Source organism: Typopeltis vanoorti, chromosome 9 (assembly GCF_054136105.1).
Source record: "Typopeltis vanoorti isolate ZY-2024b chromosome 9, IOZ_Tvanoo_1.0, whole genome shotgun sequence".
NCBI lineage: Eukaryota > Metazoa > Arthropoda > Arachnida > Uropygi > Thelyphonidae > Typopeltis > Typopeltis vanoorti.
Genome location: NC_143557.1, coordinates 62238298 through 62258682, shown reverse-complemented (window position 1 = coordinate 62258682; position 20385 = coordinate 62238298). Strand labels below are relative to the sequence as shown.

Below are 20385 nucleotides of genomic sequence, written 5' to 3'. Positions count from 1 at the left end.
ACGCACATTCAAAATGGTTCACACCCCATTACTTCCACACCTGACCTTTTCCAGTTAATCCTTCCTCTTCATCCCCCTCCCCCCCAATGCATTCCCCACGGATCCTTGATAATAATCATTTTATGCATATAAAAATCCTTGGTTTTTTTCCCAAATTTTTTCAAATAATTCCTCTACATTGATTTACCCCCACTTTTACCCAAACTCCCTCCCTTAACAGCAGATGAATGCATATCGCCGGGATAAGGAGACGGCCAGCAACATACACAAAAGGTATGTCCGTATTTCCTCCTATATTATTCTTCATATGTTAGTTTTATAACGCATCATGTAATACCCTAAGATTTGAGTAAAACACTCTCCAATGACATTGTAAAAAATGGGCACTCCTAAACGAAAGTAGGCTATATATAGCCAAAAAAAGATAATAGTTTTTTCAGAATATTTTATTAGTTTGTTATTTAAAATTCTGCTATATATTTTGTAACAGGAATTTAGTATACTTATACCTCTATAGTTTTCAGGGTCATTTCTACTACCTTTTTTAAAGATAGGGATCACAATTAGCTTTTTTACCTTCTACTGGGGGATTACTAGTTGAATATATTTTATTTAAAAATAATAGGAGTCTTTCTTTGAACCTTATTCCTGCATATTTATATAATTCTGAACCTAACTCATCTTCTCCAGGTGATTTTTCATTAAATGTTTGCCAGTTATCTTTTTTAAAATATTTATCTGTCCAGAATTCCATGTAGAAATTCTTCTAATTCCAATTCAGTGTTTAGTTTTGTTTTCTTTATATCTGTACTCAACTGTTTCAAAATCTTATATATATTAGGTCTTATTTTATACGAGGGTGTTCTGAAAAGTTCTCGGCCTCGACCATAGATGGCAACACTATTGGCAAGATTTTTATTTTTCTAAGTTGGTACATCTGTCATAAGCATCCATGTAAAATTGCAAGTCATTCTACCAAGTAGCTTGTTTTATACAGCTGTCTGAAGCAAAAGTGTTGTCTGTATCCCTTGAAATGGATAAAATTGAGTATCGTGTGGTTATAAAATTCTTTGTATAAGAAGGTTTAACTCCAAAAGAAATTCATTTGAAGTTCATAAAAGTTTACAGGCACTCTTCTCCTTCATTTTCGACAATTAAGAAATGGGCTGCCGAGTTTAAACGTGGCCATTCCAGCGTGAAGATGATCCGTGTGAAGGACGTCCAAAAAGTGCAACAACACCATAAATCATTGACAAGTGCACGATATGGATGACTGCCGAGTCAAAGTGCATGAAATTGCTGAGACTATAGGCATTTCAAAAGAATGTGTAGGATATATTTTGCATGAAGAATTGCAAATGAAAAAGCTTTGCATAAGATGGGTGAAGCTCTTGCTCAGAGCAGATCAAAAACACACTCGCATGAAAATCTCTGAACAGTGCTTGGAGCATTTTAATAATAATAAAACTGATTTTGTGCGTCGATTTATTACTATGGATGAGACTTGGATTCACCATTACAGAATCCAAACAGCAGTCAAAACAGTAGACATAAACCGTTTGTTCAGCATCAAAGAAGACAAAGTCAGTTCCATCAGCAGGAAAGGTCATGTGCCAACAGTTAAACACCACGTGGCTATGTGAGGCATATGCATTTCACATATAACCTATCTACCAAGTTTGGATTTCTTAGTATGTTTGTTTACAGAGTTGTTGACTTTGTTTTGTTTGTTTTATCGCTAGCTAAGTGATTGATATAGTGAAACAAAAAACGGGTACTTCTTTTCATTAGGTAATGCTGATGTAAAATATTGAATGTTTTGACAACGTTATTATTTTAGTAATATGGATGGCTACGAGAGACAGCAGCAAATATTGCAAAAACTTTTAGACGAATTGATGTCGAAAGAAGAAGACCATCCTTTCGAGGGCTCATCTGATGATGCAAAGTATGAACCAAGTAAAGCAGGCTGCTCATTATCTTCAGATAGTGAAACACCACTCTTGAAAAAGAAAAAACACTGCCAGACATTTCTCCTGTTTTTCCATCTTGTTCCTCATCCATAAACGTGCCTACCGAAAACTATTTTACAGACGACCACATCACAGAAGCTATTGAGAATGTTGTGAGTAATTTCTACCTAAATGATTCCTCAGTAAAAGATAATGAAGATGAATTACCTTTTCTCGCGTGGGACAAAATAACCGGAAGGTATTTGAAGGAATTTCCATTCAAAGGTGAAAATGCAGGAATACTTGTTGAACTTTTTGAAAATATGTTTGAAAAGTTGCCCATTGATTTTTATAGATTGTTCTTAGATGATCATTTGTTGGAACTCGTGATCAACGAAACTAATCATTATTCTTCTCAGAAAATAAACGCAAGTTTTTTGCCCAGTGTGAGAATCAACAAATGGAAGGATATTAACATACAGGAAATGAAGACTTTCATTGGATTGCAGCTTTGGATGGGTCTTTTCCGTTTGCCTCACCCGTCTATTGGTCGAAAAAATAATGTATTCAAATAAAATTAGTAATGTCATGTCACGAAATCGTTTCGAGCTGCTGCTATCAAACTGACATTTTTCGAATAATGAAAATGCAGATGTTTCCAATAGACTGTATAAGCTCATGTCACTAATTGAATCTTTGAAAGCTAATTTCAAATGTTATTTCACACCCAGAGAATGAGTCTGTATAGACGAGAAGTTGGTTCTTTTTGAGGCAGAATAACATTTCTGCAATACATAAAAAACAAACAATAAATTCAGAGTCAAACTATTCAAGTTGTGCATTGTAGGTGGCTATACCTATGACTTCAGAATTTATTGCGGAAAAGAGAAAAATTTGACAAATGCCAATGAAAATGTCCCAACTACTGTTGTTATGAAATTATGCAACCCACTGCTGGATTGTGGCAGAACAGTTTACATAAAAAATTATTACATGAGTGTAGATCTCGCCCTTAAGTTACTTGAAAGAAAAACACACCTCGTTAGTACCTTGAGGAAAAACAACCCAGGAGAAGTAATTTAAAAAAAACTAGGAAAAAGGTGACTGTATCTCTATGGAGAGCAATAGAGGAATTGTAGTCACGAAGTGGCAGCACAAACGTGATGACCTAGCTCTTTCTACAAAGCATGTTGGTCAGATCCAGTCGAAATTCTGAAGTAAATAAGCCTGATGCCATCGTAGATTATAACAAATCTGAAACTTTCATAGATTTATCTGACCAGATCAAATCTTACTCAACAAGTTTGAGAAAGGATTTCAAATGGTACAGAAAAATTGCTGTCGACATGCTTTTAGGGTCGTCTGTCATAAACTCTTATTTCCTCTATAAAGGTATGACTGGTAGAAACATATCAATACTGCTTTTAGAGAGCAAGTTGCCGAATCTTTGTTAGATTTGTCTAAAAATAATCAAGAATGTCAATCTCAAAAGATGAATAAACATATGTTGGATTTTCTTATTTTGATGGGCTAAGTTCGGTTTCTAGTGCACCAGGCCATGCTTATATACAGCCCATGCATTAAAAATAGCTGCTGTGAGTAAACTTTATGAAGACAGAGGAAGAGGAGAAAATCAAATGAAAGAGCATAGTGGGCAGAGACCATACATCATGAGGGAGGAATTGAATCTAGCAATTCAAAAGATAAAAGAAGGAAAATCCTGTGGAATAGATGGTATACAGATAGAACTTATAAGGAATATAGGTGAAAAAGGTATGGAAGTGTTATGGCAAATTATTAACGAAATTTATAAGGGACAAGAATTACCAGAGGAGTTTAGAAGATCAATTTTTATCCCCATTCTAAAAAAAAGAGGAGTTTTAGACTGTAACAATTTTAGAATGATAAGTCTTATAACTCGCACAGCAAAAATTTTAGCACAAATAATTTTAGAGAGAATTAAGAATAAAATAGAAAAAGAAATGAATGAGAAACAGTTTGGATTCCGAACCAACAGAGGAACTAGAGAGGCTATAACTTGTCTAAGAATTATTGGAGAGAAAACACTAAACCATGGTGAAAAGTTGTTTGGGGGATTTCTAGATTTTGAAAAGGCATTTGATACAGTGAAACATAAAAGGTTTTTGACATTCTAGAAATTATTGATATTGACTATTATGACTTGGAACTTTTAAAGAGATTATATTGGTCCAAACACCGTCAGTATATGTAAATGGATAGGAAACAGGAGAATTCCTGGTAGAGAGGAGTTAGACATGGATGCAAGTTATCACCATTATTGTTTAACCTTTATAGTGAACAGATGCTTAGAGAGGCTCATCAGGATGTAGAAGAAGAAATAAAAATAAATGGAATAATCATTAATAAGGGTGCTTAAGGGTCAAAGCTGTATAACTGAGAGGAGACCTCCATATAGCCTTTAAAGGAATGTGGAGAACTGACAGGGCTTCTGACCTAATGTCCAATTCTCACCTTCTTGTGGTGCACCCTGTTAGGGATCTACCTGGATACTGAAAGAACGAGGATGGACTGGCAATTTGGGATTTAGCCAACTAAATTGTATTCTTATTGGCTTAAACCACAATATTAAATGATGGTACAACATGATAGAATTTCATGCCGGCTGGGGCATCGCCCGGTTAAACAAGGCCCCCGTTGTTTTCGCCAGGGAACCAGAGCGAACAACGAAAAGTCAGCTACTGGAACAAATCCTAAAACACGCCCCAACTCATTATTACCAGAATTGAAGATTGGTACTATCAACATAAGAAGCCTGAATGGCAAAGAAATGGAGCTAGCTGGGGATTTAGATAAATTCCAGATTGACATAATAGGGGTGACTGAAACAAAAAAGACCAAAACTGATGAGCACTTTCTGATCAATAAATACAAAATGTTATATTCAGGCAATGACAATCAAGGAAAAGAAGGAGTAGCCATAGTATTCAACACTAAATTCGAGGCTAATCTTCTTGAATGGCAGGCAATTTCAAGTAGAGTGATGTGGGCAATTATCAGAATGGAAAATGGACAATGAGACTTATTTGTGTCTTTTATCCCACAGAAGGTTCTACTAAGGTAGAATGGAGGAATTTTTTGAGGCTTTAGAAAAAGCAACTTACACAATGAAAAATGAAAAGTTGGTCCTTGTTGGGGATCTAAATAGCAGAGTAGGAAATGATTGTGAGACATACGAAAATATTTTGGATAAATTTGGAGAAAAGAGCAAAGCTAATCATAATGGCAAATACTTGTTGGATTTCTGCTCAGGATATGGACTGGTTACTGCTAACACTATGTCCCAAAATAAAAATGTGCAGAAATTCACATGAAGAGAAGAAGCAAAGAATAAGAAAAGTCTCATTGACTATATTATTGCTGATAGTGATATTTTCTCTCTGGTGCAGGACACTAGAGTTTACAGAGGATTTGAAATTGGAAGTGATCACCATTTAGTCTTAAGCAGGATAAAATTGAATTTCATATTGAAAAGAAGAACATGTAAGAATGTTTTAAAACGAATAAAAGTTGAGCAGCTCTCAGATATGAACTGTAGACTAAAATCTAGAAACATTATTCAAGAAAAAAATAAGAGTTTGAGAACAGGAACCAAACCTTGGAGATTCAGTGGCAAGCTCTGAAGGAAACATTGATTGATTCTGCCAGAGAGGCATGTGGTGAGGTTGTCTGCAAGGATAGAAAAAATCAGAACTCACTGGTGGACACAGGAAGTTAAAGAGGCAGTGAAGGAAAAGAAGAAAGCATATCAAAAGTTCCTTGCAAATAAGTCAGCTTGTGCTCTTAGAGAATACAGAGACAAATGTAAGAAAGCTAAACACTGTAAAACTAGCTAAACAAAAGTCATGGGAAGACTTTGGTAAGAACATAGAAAATAAATATCAAGAAGGTGGCAAGATATTCTGGAGGTTGTTGAAGCAGTTCAGAAATGGAGGAAAGAGTGCTGTAAAAGTAATTAGAGATGATAAAGGTGACATGAAAACTGAAGAAAAAGATATCCTGAAGTATGGAGTAATTACTTTGGAAAAATTGCTAAATGAAACTAGCAGTGATTAAAAAAAAAAAAAAAAAAACTCACCAGGCATGCAATTAGGAATATATATATATATATATATATATATATATATCAATACTTGAAGTAGAAAAAGCCATCAAAAGTGTGAAATGTGGAAAGGCAGCAGGAGTAGATGATATTCGACCAGAAATGCACAAGTATGGAGGTATAAAAGTCTTACAGTGGCTACACTGCATAGTTCAGAAGGCCTGGATAGAGGGACGAGTTCCAGATGATTGGAGTAGAGCTCTCGTAGTACCATATATAAAAAAGGAAATAAAACTGAATGTGAGAATTACAGCTCTTTAAGTGTTCTTGGTAAGATATATGCAAGTATACTTGAGAAACGGTCGAGAAGGATGGTGAAGAACAAGCTGAATTCAGGCCAGATAGAGGCTGGCAGGATCAGATTTTCACGTTACGACAAATAGTCGAGAAAGCATGGGAATATAACAAAGGTCTGTATTTAAGTTTTGCCGATTTGGAAAAGGCATATGACAGGGTGCCAAGAGAGAAGCTATTCAATACGCTACAGTTATATGGTGTCAGTGGGGCATTATATCAAGAATTATATCAAATTTAACAAAGTTTAGCTGATTAGCTGAGAATTCTCAGCTCTATGAAAGTTCCAAGGGAATGGAAAGAGGATAAGATAGCCCAATTACATAAAAGGCTCCTAGATGGAAATAGCAAATTATAGACCAGTTAACATCACAGAAGGTGATGTAGAAAATTGATCCTGCTTTACATTTTATAATGGAGTGATAGCAGAATTAGATAGGGAAATGGCTATATGTTGGACTTTGCAAAGACATTTGACAGAATACTGCATGGAAAACTATTACTTAAGTTGTAGCAAATAGGAATGGATACAAAGCCAGTGTTATGAATTTTTTTTTGGGGGGGGGCGCTGATAGATCACCAGAAAGTAGTATATGAAGTGGAAACTAGGAGAATGAGAGTAAGTAATGAAGTGAATCAAGGCTCTATTAGGACCATTACAATTTTATTTGTATATTAATGATTTAAGGGGGAGATATTCAGTTGTTTGCTGATGTTGCAAAACTGTGGAAGGCAATAGTTAATGGTGATGTAGATATCCTGCAGGATGATTTAAATACATTGGCATGGTATGCCAAGGATAATGGCTGTTAATTGACTGTTGCAAAATATAAGGTTATGTACTGTGGGATGAAAAGATTACATACTGTGTATCACATTAATGGCACTGGATTGCAAGAAATTGATGAAGCTAGGGATTTTTAGGTAATGGTTGAAAGTTGAAGTTCAGAAGGCATATTGCAAATTTGGCAAAATAGCTCAAAGGATTGCTTGGTTGTTGAAAATTACTCTAACAAGTGAAGATCATAGTTTGAAGGTGTGGATTCTGATTGCAAAGTTTAGTTGATATGCAGAAAAGAAGGGACATTAAAGTTATTGAAGAAGTTCTATAAGATTAACACACACAAAAAAATTTCAGTACCTGACAAAGAGAGAGAAACTAGGGGGTATAAGGGTGTGCAGACTAGATTTTTTGCTTGGAGAGAATGAATGAGTGGAATGATTGCTACTTATTCATTCTCTCAAAGTTGTAAACAATGTTTGCATTGTTTACAACAAGACCGTATTATGAAGGAGATGACTCATTTCCCTGCAAAATATTTACTTCCAGACATTTCTGATCATAAATTCTATTTTTTTCTGCAGGCTGTATTACCAAAACCAAACTGTTTTGACAGTTGTATTCAAATTTGAACTGATGTACCAAAAATAGTCTGCGCGATTAGCCTAGTGGCTGTGCGCTTCGCAACCATATGCCTGGGGAAGGAGTGTCCTAGGTTTGATTCCCGTCAGTGACGTGAGGAGCTGAAGGATCTTCCTCAGCGATAGTCATGTTAGCCAGTCCATGCAGTAATGAAAAAACCCTACTGCATGAACAGTAGGTTTTTTTTCCCCCAGTTTATTCTGGGGGTTTTCTTCCCGCAAAGCAGGCAAACCGGCCTCGAGAACTCAACACTACAGAACATAGGATACACCTGGGTATTGAGCTGACCACCTTATCCTGTGAATGGTTTGAGGTCTGATGATTAATAAACCCTCAACACTGCAAGTTAAAAGATGGTAAAAGGAAGATGAGATGTACCAAAGATATTTCATTTAAGTTGATATGAATGATGTTAGAAATCTGCATGGCAGGGACAGTAGCAGGAAATATTGAACTATTTAAATAAGCCAGTTGTCTTGAACAGAATGGATTAACAATTTCCTTCCTTCCCAAAACAAAATAATCTAGAGAGTGAAGTAATCAATAATACTCATAAAATAAAACAAACAAAAAATGCTGTTATAATGTTTGATAATTGTTTCCATCCTTAAAGCATGTTGATTTTATGTATAATATTGAAAATCTATAAATTTTGGTATGCATCGCTTAAAAGTTTATTGTATCAACAGACAATTGAGAACTGTATTGCAACTGCAGGCTTCAGTATTGGGGAATATGCAGCGTTGGTTTTTGCTGGAGCCTTATCTTTTGAGGATGGTAAGTGTTTGCATTTTTCTCCTAATCTGATAAATAAAATCACCTCATGAATTCAGAATCTTTTTAAGGATATTATGAGAACTTAATTTACTAATTTTAAGCATTGACCGAGTAGATAACACCTCTCCTCTCCAGTCAGTAGACACTTGTGGGTTTGAATCCCATTGGATGTTTCTGAGTGTCTTCAGGTGGCGGATGAATTTCATTTCTCAGTGTGAAACTACGAATGCACTCTGGAGACTTGATGGCTTGAAATGTTTTATGTTTGATTTCTTGAAGGTCATCCAGATTATCTAATGTTTAGCTCATCCAGGATACAAAATAATGTAATAATTTAAGTTGGATTATAGCCTTTCATGGATTCAGTTCACATAAAAGCCAGCTCATTTTGAATTATGAGCTGGCTCATAATTCAAAATTGAAACAAATGAAATGAAACAAATTGAAATGAGTGAATTAGAGTATTAGGATTTTTTTTTCTATTCTTTTCTTTTTTCATTCCATTTTATTTTAAAGATCTCATTAGCATTATGAGTATCCTTTCCTTTGTGTTATGCAGTTAATTAGTTACCAATGCTCTCTATTCAGTAATCTTCTATACTCTAAAAGTGTAAATTTTGTATCCTTATCATCATTTTATTGACATGGTGAACTTTGTTTTTTAGATTTATAATCATTAATAAAGTTTGTGCAAACAAAAAGTTTGCATATGTTGCATTTACATTTGCTAGTCTAGCGTGTCTGCTCTCCACCAAGAGGCTGCAGGTTTGAACCCTACCACTTATTCTAGCAGAAGAGTTCACTCCCCAAACCTGGTGAGGTACGGGAGTGACTATACAGCATCTACGGACATCAAATGTGATTTTTTTTTTATGCACACATTTTTAGCACAACTAACTTTCTTAACTTCCTTTCTTTAATAAAGAACTGTCAGTGTGAGCTAATGACTAAACAATCTAGAAACTCTCCTCTTGAGACCAGCGGCAGAAATTTCTTCATCCTACTTCAGACATCCTATGAGTGAGGTGGTGGTCTTGCACCAAGTAATGACATAAACATCTGCCATGCATATGGTACAATTCAAACCCACATTCAGCTTTTTGAATAGCAGAGATGCTATCCATCTAGCCCTCTTGGTCAATATCTAATAAATGACATACCATACCATATAGCATTCACTGAGATATATAAATTTAATGGTTATTAATTTAGTTGCAGAAACAACCATGCATTGATTAAATAGAAACTATACCGTTTCAGTACAAAATTCTGGTAACACTTTACAGATAAACTGCATTTTCTTCAGAATAATAACCATTAAAAACATGACTGAAGCAAGGTAGTAAATTCTATATTAAAGGTACGAGTGTAATTGCTGTCAGTTCTTATGATAGAGAACACCATTAGCAAACTCCTTCTTAAAAGTAAAAAGCTCAAAACGAACTCCACGGTGGGTGTCTAACGCTTAAGTGCTAGTTAAAATGTATGTTGAATGTTTAATGGAAATAACAAGGAAAGAATTAAACAAAAATATAATGGACCATTTTCAGTGAAGGGACTATATGGTGTATTACTCAGGACATGAGACAAGTCGTAAAAATGGAGTATTTTTCTTACTCAGGAAAAAGATGGCTAGGTATGTATTAGGTTATAATCCAGTGAGTGACAGAATCATTTCTCTCAGAGTGAGTGGACATCCAATGAATATGACCATCAGGTTTATGCACCCACTACAGAGGCACCAGAAGAAGACATTGAAGAATTTTATGGCAATTTACAAGTGATAGATGCAACACCAAAGTGAGATTTATGGCTACTTATTGGAGATTGGAATGCAAAAGTGGAAGAGACTGAGGAACAAGGAATAACAGGTCGTTTTGGTTTAGGTATTCATAACACTGCAGAGAAGAGACTAGTTGAGTTTGTGCAGAGAATTCTTTGTTGCTAACACCTGCTTTAAACAGCACAAAAGAAGATTGTACACATGGATATCACCTGATGGACAATACAGAAATCAAATTGACTATATACTTGGACAAAGAAGATGGAGAAGTGCAATTCAATCTGTCAAGACTTTTCCAGGTACAGACTGTGGAACAGGCCATGAGTTATTAGTGGCTACGATACATGTGAAATTATGGAAACTGAAAACAACACAAATGTCAATCAAATATGATCTTAGAAACATACCAGCTGAATACAATATTAGTATACAGAACAGATTCAACACTCAATTTGTGTGAAAGAGAACCAGATGAACTGTGGGAAGAGATTAAAGATATAATTAAAACAGAAGCAAAGAAGAATGTTCCAACAGTTTGTAAGAATAAAAAGAAGTTTAAATGGCTGTCAGAAAATGCCATCAAAACTGTTCAGGAAAGGAGGAAAATGAAAGCCACAGGAAATTTGCAGGAAGTACAGCATTTTGAATGCAGAGTTTCAATGACAAGGCAGAAGAGACGAGGAAAATACTTTAACCAGGAATGCCAACAAATAGAAGACCAAAACAAGAGATCTTTTCAAAGAGATCGGAGAACTAACAGGGAAGATTTGTGCCAAGGTGACAATATTGAAAAGTAAACACAAAGGATATCTTACAGAAGCTGCAGACATCAAAGAAAGATGGAAAGAGTATACAGAAGCCCTTTACAGAAAGAACTCCAAAATTACTGAGAAATTTGAAGAGCAGGATTATACACAGGAGCCAGTACCACTGGAGAGTGAAGTGTGGTGGGCACTGCAACAGCTATCCAGTAAGAAGGCACCAAGAGATGGAATACCTATTAAGCTGCTCAAAGCCCTGGGAGAAGAGGCAGCTAAAATTTTAAAAGCTTTTTGTCAGCGAATTTGGATCACAACTACATGGCCTAGGGAATGGAAAAATCAGTTTATATACTACCTTTATTGAAGAAAGGCGATGCGAGAGAGAGAGAGAGTGCAAAAATTACAGAACTATAGCACTGATTTCTAATGCAAGTAAAGTCTTACTTAAGATCATTCAGAAAAGACTGGAACCATTCATGAAGAGAGAAATGCCAGATGAACAGGCAGGATTTCGAAAAGGCAGAGGAACAAGAGAATTCCATCAAATCGCTAATGTGAGAGGGATAATAGAGCATAGGAATATCAAAAGAATGTCTACCTTTGTTTCCTTACTATAGCAAGGCTTTTGACTCTGTAGATTATGTGAAACTGTGGAATGTGTTAAGAACAATGAGAGTACTAGAGCATTTCATTATCCTTCTGAGGAATCCTTATTACGAACAAGAAGCTACTATCTGAACAGATCTTTAAGAAACTGAGTATTTCACTATAGGTAAAGGGGTGCGACAAGGATGTATTTTATCTCTGTACCTGTTTAACTTGTACAGCGAATACATTTTAAGAATGGATAATAGAAAGAGCACAGGAATATCAAAAGCATGTCTACCTTTGTTTCCTTGATTAATATTAGAAATATTAATAATTTGAGGTGTGCAGATGATACCACCTTGCTAGCAGAATATAAAGAAGATTTGGAGGAACTTATTATGAAAGTTAAAGAAGAAAGTGCTAAATATCGGCTTAACCTTACCTCAAAAAGACAAAATTTATGGCAACATGTGAATTTAATGATTTTGAAGTAGATAGAGAGAAAATGGAAGCAGTTAACAATTTTGTGTTCGTAGGATCCCGAATTGATAAAGATGGTTATTGTACTGAAGGAGTTAGAAGAAGATTATTACTCAGAAAGAAAGTAATGACAAATTGAAACATACTATTTGATTTTTAAGACCATGAATTTAATAAACATTTATACAAATCGTCAACTAGTTTCGTTAGCTGTAACTGTCTAGCTTTGTCAAGATGAGAAAGGTTATGCTAGTATTAAATGCAAAAATCAAAAGAATGAAGTAACGGTTTAAAAACAGTTAGACAAATTGGAGAGTATGTGTGACATCACACGCATAAGGCATGAAGACTTAGTTATTGTTATTAAGTCACATTTTATAATTTTTTGTGTAATTTAGTTCTGTTAAACTTAATGAATTTAACAGATTTTTCTACATGTCTTTTAATATAATTCCCTGGTTTCTATTGAGATTATTTCCTGTTCATAGGACTACTGCAGCTTCTTTAAAGGCTAGGCTCTACATCTAAAATCCTCTTCGATATATGGCATGGAACTGTTATCCCAATCTATTGAATGATTTGAAGTTTAGAAATGATGTGCTAACCCTGAGGTGTCTGTTCTATTATGATTGACATATCTGACATGTTCCTTCTTTTGACTTTCTAGGCTTCTTGAAGTTTGGCCTATGTAGGTAAGGCCACGCGTACAAGGTATGCTATAAACACCTGCGTATTTGTAGAAAGCGACACTATCCTTAGTGGATCTTTATAAGTGTCTTGTAGTTGTGGTAGGTGTAAAAACAACTCTGATGTTAAAAGGTCTCATGATTCTTGCTATTTTGGTGGAGACTGATCATAGGTATGACGATGGATGATATGTACTGGGTCATCTGAGGTTGTTGCTGGAGGTTTTTTCTATAGAGAAGTTTGTTGATAATATTTTGAGGATAACCATTTTGTGATAGAGTTTTTGATATAAGGGAAAGCTCAGCCAATACGTCTTTTTCCTCTGTCATGATATTTTGGCTCTGTTTTTTAGCATATGTATAATGCTCAGTTTCTGTGCATAGTGATGATTGGATATATAATGGAGATAACGTCCAGTATCTGTAGGTTTACGATATATTGTAAGTTTGATATTTCCATTATCTTGTTTTTTAACTACATCTAAAAAAGGGTAATTGATGATTGTTTTCCAATTCTAATGTGAATTTAATTTTATGATGGAAGGAGTTAATTTTTTGGAGGAACTCATGTAAGGTATCTTCCTTATCTTTCCAGATAATGAACACATCATCAACATATCTCCACCAGACTGATGGTTTTGAATTTATTTTTGCTAGGATGTAATTTTCTCATTTTTCCATGAACAGGTTTGCACATGGTGGTCGTGACAGGGGACTGCCCATTGCTAAGCCTTCTAGTTGTTGGTATACTACGTTGTTAACTTTAAAGTAGTTGGACTTGAGACAGTGGCAGAATAGTTGCGTGATATCATTTGGAAAGAGATCTTTTATAATCTTAATGACTTCTTCAACTGGTACGTTTGTGAACAAAGAGACCACATCCAGACTTGCCAATAAGTCTGTGTTGGATATATTAATGTTTTTAAGTTTTTCAACGAAGTGTTAAGAATTTCTTATGTATGAAGCTGATTTCCTTATCTTCTCTTTTAATAGGTCAGCGAGGTGTTTGGCTAGTAGGTATATGGGAGAGTATCTGCCATCTACGATCGGGCAGAGTGGAACCTCATCTTTATGTACTTTAGGAACACCATACAGACGTGGAGTTATTGGGTATAAACATTTTAGTTTTCTTTATAAGTCCTGAGGCCATCCATTCATATTGCGAATCAAAAGATTGGTCTCGTTGTGGTTTTTCATGGTTGAATCTTTTTCTAATATTTGATATGTAGACTGGTCAGCTAGTAAAGTATCGATCTTTGTAATATAATCTTTGGTATTCAAAATGACTGTGAAGTTACCCTTTGTCTGCCTTTGTTCAAAGCAATGACAAATTTAAGCAAAATTTAAGCCTCACAACAAAAATCAGAATCATGAAATCAATGGTATTGCCTGTGGTACTGTATGGATGTGAAAGTTGGACTCTGATAAAGAGTGAAAGAAGGAAGATAGATGCATTTGAATTATGAGTTTGGAGAAGCTTGCTAAGAATACCATGGACTGCAAAGCAAACCAATAAATCAGTGATAGACAGAATAAAACCAGATTGCTCTCTCGAAGCTATGATCATCAAGCAAAAATTGTCATTCTTTGGACATATTATGCGAGCAAATGACAGTCTGGAGAAGATGATGATGCTTGCTAAAGTTGATGGAAGCAGGAGAAGAGGAAGACCAAGAATTAGAAGGGTGGAGTTAAAGAAACAACTGGAATGTGCTTTGAAATTCTGAAAGATATGGCCAAGGACAGATCTGAATGGAGAATGTATGTTCATAGAATCACCATGAGTCGAAAACGACTTGATGGAACATAACAACAATACTTCCAGTTTTTCATTTCTGTCATAGAAATATCTTCATCTTTATACTATAAGTTGTAACACAAAGTAAAGTGATATAGTAGACAAAGGTTATACAATTTACTATGTTTGGAGAAATTGAATACATTTAAAATTAAGTTGGTTTAGTATTAGTAAAATTTGGTTTTTTATGGACAGCTGTAGATTCTTCAAAATTATATATATATATATATTAAAAATGGAGAGAAAAAATCCTTAGCCCACCCACAGTACAAATGTACTATAGGTTTATTATAACTAATAATTAAGGAATTGACAGCGTACACTAGAAATATAAATTAAAAACAAATTTAATAAATACTTTCCGATATTTCGGCAACGTCATCGGAAAAAACAATATCGGAAAGTATTTATTAAATTTGGTTTTAATTTATATTTCTAGTGTACGCTGTCAATTCCTTAATTATTAGTTATCATGTTTAACCAGCGTATAAGCCTTTCAACAAGAATTATAGGTTTATTAATAACCTTTCATAGGTGAGAAACACATAATATATATTGGAAGTTTTTTCACTTGGTTATTCTATAACTTAAAGATGCCAAGAAATTATATTCTTGATTTAATCTTTTATCCAAGTGTTGAGCAAACAAAGTTTGTGCCTGAACTATTTTCAGGACTGGACAACTTTCTCTAATCCAGAGTATTTTAATAATAAGGTGCGACACCTTTTGGCTACTCGTATAGGAAATATGACTTCTGCATTACTTCAACTTTGGTATCGCCTCTGGGTCTGGTTTTACATCCACTGATGAGACCTCAGTAAAGGTCGAAACAGGTCTGGGTAGTGACCCTTCCCATAATGCATTGCATTATGGAATACTGAGGCAACTGATGTGAAGTCATTAGTGTCTATATACAAGTAGCCCAGTTGTGATATGACTTCACACTTCAAAGTTTGCTTCAACATAAGCAAACTTTGTTTGCTTACGTTTGGATAAAGGATGAAACCAAGAATATAATTTCTTGGCATCTTTAATTTATCATCATCATCATCGAATTCCTGCCATGTACCCTCAAGGGGTGTACAGGATATGATAGTACTACATGAAAAATTTACATCATTACTAACTTTCTATCTACAATTTTCCTCGAAATCAGTCTGTTACTTGTCAAGACTCCAACATTATCAGATCTTATATTTTTATCATCTGAGGCACTTTGTACCATATCAATCCACCTGTATCTTGGTCTTCCTCTGGGTCGTTTTGCTCCCAACCTGGCAGAGAACACTTGTTTTGTTAATCTTTCTTCGCCCATTCTGTTTAAGTGACCATACCACCTGAGATTAGCTCTGTTAACACATTCCTGGATGCTGACAATGTCAAGTTCTTTCCTAATGTCCTCGTTTTTAATATGATATTGCCATTGATGCCATTTGTTCACGCCTCTAATCTTTCTCAGCACTCTCATATCTGCAGTCTCTAGTCTTTGGTCAAGTGTTTTACTTCTGACCCAGCTCTCAGATCTATAAGTTAAAACTGGTATGAACACTGTCTTGTATACAGCTAATTTAGTGTTCCGACTAATTTCTCTCTTATTCCATATGAATTTATTCAATTGACTTCCCACCATACCAGCTTTGCTGATTCTGTTGTCTATTTCTATATTTAATTTACAATCTTCACTAAAAGTAGCTGAAATGTTTTACTTGTTCCACAGGTTCTCCATTCACAACACAGTTGACATTTTCAATGATTCTGCCTATTTTCATTGTCTTTGTCTTTTTATTGCTGACCTTCATACCATATCTATTACAACAGTTATTCAATTTAGTCAGAGAATCTTGCAGACTTGTAGCAGATTTATTTACAAGTATAACATCATCTGCATAAAGCAAAGAGCTGACATTAACATCTCCAATTTTGATATCATGTTTAATACCACTTTCCTTCATAATGTGATCCATATAGATAACATCTTTATGATATCATCCTTTATGATGTTGCACTACATTATGAGAGAAGGTCACTGATAGTAGGATATGTAAGTTCTGTTTGCTACAAACTTGGTTTGCTTACACTTGGATAAAGGATTAAACTAAACTGATTTTAGTCTAACCAAATGCAAAATAAACTTCCAACACCTTTCTCTAAATCTAGAGTAATGTAATAATAAGGTGGTTATTACTAGGTCTACTTACTCACTGATGAGACCTCAATAAAGTTGAAACTGGTCTGAGTAGTGACCTTCTCTTATAATGTAGAACAGTAATACAGCTCCTAGGAGCTGGGTTTCACATTATTGGTAAATACCAAGAATAGTGATCGGAACTTGCTCCACCCTTACTATGAGTTGCCTCAATGTTGCACTACCAAATGGGTCAGTTGCACTATCCAGGTATTTGCCTACGCTTGGACTCGCCAAACTTTATATAGTTTCTACTATATTCTGCAGGAAACTCTTTGAGTTTCTTATTCGGCTATGAAACAATATGGGATATAATATCCCTTAACTTAAATAAGTTCATGTTGCCGAATTGAAGCCTTTGGCTCTTCATATATTTAATAATATATTTTTTTGTATAAATAATAATAGGAATGTATATTTTGTTCTTCTAAGAGAAAAAATCTGCAGCAGTGGTGAAAGAGTGAAGATCTGTGATGTCTGAGAAAGATTTTAAAGGTGTTAAGGTATCATTTAAAAAGGGGATTTTGGTAAAGAGAGGAGTGATGCATACTAAATCTGACTATAATTTAATAAATGTTTAAAATTCAATTTTTAATAGAAGCTTTAAATTGGGTAGAATTTTTAACGAAAAAAGTGGTATGACCAGTGAGGGGGTAAGATGGGGGGCTAGTTGTCAGAATTATTTGTAAGAGGGAAAATCGCAAGCATCCACTGTTAATCTGAGAAGATTATTAGGTGTTTGATTATTTGGTGGTCTGTATATTCAGGGAGGGTATAACTGAATATTTTATTTATTTATTTATTTTTTAATTTCAATGGGATTGCTTAAATGTCAAGCGAGATAACTGGGAGACCTTCACAAAGCCTTCAAGGAATGCAGAGAACTCTCTGTAGGGGCTTCTGACCTAATGTCTAGTCTTTACATTCATGTGGTGTACTCTGTTACTGGGTGTTCAGTATGTAATGAATAAATGAGGATGGCTGCAATTTGGAACTTTAGCCATTCAAAGTGTTTTCTGTATTGGCATAAACTTAGAAACTATCATCATGGTATGACACAGTGAAATGTCATGCAAGCTGGGGCATTGCCTGGGTAAAGAAGGGTCCCACTGTTTCCATTAAGAAATTAGGATGGACAGTGAAAATCAGTTACTGACACAAATGTCATGTCAGAAGAATTATAGATAGGTATCATCAGTATAAAAAGTGTTGACAGGAAAAAAAAAAAGTCAAACTAACAGATGAACTAGAAAAAGTATCATGTGGACATAATTGCTGTTACTCAAATGACTGAAACAGAATCAAATCCTTCTATAGGGTATTATATTCAAGCAATAGTGATGGGGAAAGTAAGGATTAGTAATACCATTTAACACCAAACACAGAGATTTGCAGGCAATTTCAAATAGTCATTTGGACAAACATCAAAACAAGGAATTTGATAAAGAAACTTATTTGTGCCTCTAGTCCCACAGAAGGTTATGCTAATGAAGTGGAACCATTTGTGGATAAATTTTTCAAGTCATTAGTGAAAGCAGCTAACATAAATGAAGGAAAAGTTGGTCCTTTTTGGGAAAAAAAAAAGAACAGCACTGTACATAAATACCAGACAATACAGAAATGTTTGGAGAAAATTTGGAGAAGAGGACAAAGCTAATAATAATGGTAAGCACCTCCGAGATTTCTGTTCTGGACATGGACTGTTCGTTACTATCTTCTTTGCCATTTGGTTCTCTCTGGTCATTTCTGTCATCTCTCTCTGAGGTTCAATAATTGTGACCTTTCCTTCAAAGACTGTAGCCAAGTTCTTTTTGATCTTCCTTCAGTGATTCCATTCAAGATTATTATTATTAGACACCTCCAGGAAGTCCAAAGACTCATCAAGTGAGGGCGCCTGCTCTACAACTCTGTCTCTGCCACTCAATCCACTAATTATATTTGGTAATCTTTGAAAGGACATTCTCTGGAGGAGTCCAAACCATCTTAATTCCTGTTTAAGAATTATAGGTATAATATCGTCTCTATAGTTTAATTCATGCGTGACTTACTCATTTGTTTTGTTTTCTGACCGGTGAGTCTTGTTTATTTTTCTTAGGCATTTCAAATGCTCTGATTTTCTGTATTTCTTTCTGGTTTGAGTGTCCCAGTCTCTACTTCATACTTTGCTGTAGGTATAATAATGGTTTTATCGAGTTTTAGTTTGATGCTTTTTGAAATGCTGTTATTTTTCCATATTTTGTTTAATTTATTCATATTAGATCATCCTTTGTTAAGTCTGTATTTTCGAGCTTGTGAGTAACGAGACTGCCAAGAAATGTAAATTGCTTTACTTGTTCAAGTATGTGATTTTTTAAGTTTAGTGATATTTCTTCATCTCTTCCTATTTTTATTGTTTTAGTTTTGCTTAGGTTGATTTTCATTCAAAAAGTTTTGCATTCTTCATTTAAAATGTTTATTGTTTTTTCAGTTGTTTTTTAGATTCTGCAAGAAATATCATCTGCTGATGTGTTTGGTGTACTTGATATTCATGCCATTTATTTGTAGACCTGGTTCTTCAGCTATGGATTTGCATATTTCTTTGAGATAGTCAAGAAATAAATTTGGTGAGAGTGTCCACTTTGACAACCCTGAATGACTCCTTTTTCTATTTTGTTTTTATTTTATTAAATTTGACAGTTGCTTTGGTATCTTTATAATAATCTGTAATAAAAGTTTGTAGTTCTGAATCTAACTACGTACATTTTAAGATGTTTATCATATTGTTCCTGTAAATGGAATCAAATGCTTGTTTGAAGTCATTAAAACTGCAATATATAGGTAAGTTATATACCCAGTACTTTTCAGCCAGGCTATTAATCTCCCTGCCGACTGATGTGGATGAAATAGTGAGACCAAATTGCACGTATTATCCATGTTATTCAATTGGTGTTACAATTGTATCCAGATTTAGCTAGACGTCTATAGACATCCTGGTTGGTTTGGGGGATTAAATGTAAAAATATGGTCTATAGTAGACCTTCCAGGTCTGAATCCTGCTTGATCTTCTCCTATTGTCTCATTCATTAAAGTCTGAATTCTCTTTTGAATAGTGTGTGTGAAGATTTTATAGCTATGACTTAGCAGTGTTATGGGTCTATAATTTTCACATGTTTGTTTATCTCCCTTTTTGAGAATTGGTATTATGATGCCTGACTTCCAGTCATCTGGAATTTTACCAGTATATAATATATGGTTAAAAAGTTCAAGCATGATGGCATAACAGCCATCAATTTCCTGCTGGAACTTTTTAACCATTATTATATGCTGGTAGAATTCCAGATGACTGGAAGACAGGCACCATAATACCAATTCTCAAAAAGGGAGGATAAAGAAATCAAATTTCCACAGTTCAGTAGGAAGTTCATCATAACCAGGTGACTTAGATAAGTTCATTTGGTTTATTGCATTCAAAATTTCTTTTATTATGAATGAGGCTTTTTCTTTTTCTGTTTCTTCATTTGTGTTTTTCCAGTCTTCT

The 20385-nt window shown here is 34.8% G+C and overlaps 1 protein-coding gene across 2 annotated transcripts in view; it reads left to right on the top strand.

Annotated features, from left to right (window-relative positions):
• LOC150103087 (malonyl-CoA-acyl carrier protein transacylase, mitochondrial-like) overlaps positions 1-20385 on the top strand; it is an 86301-nt gene that overhangs the window by 41475 nt on the left and 24441 nt on the right. For both annotated transcript variants that reach the window (XM_090398554.1, XM_090398553.1), the window contains exon 3: positions 8500-8587. In XM_090398554.1, coding sequence (XP_090254680.1) covers positions 8500-8587 — 88 coding nt within the window. The remainder of the gene's footprint in view (positions 1-8499; positions 8588-20385) is intronic.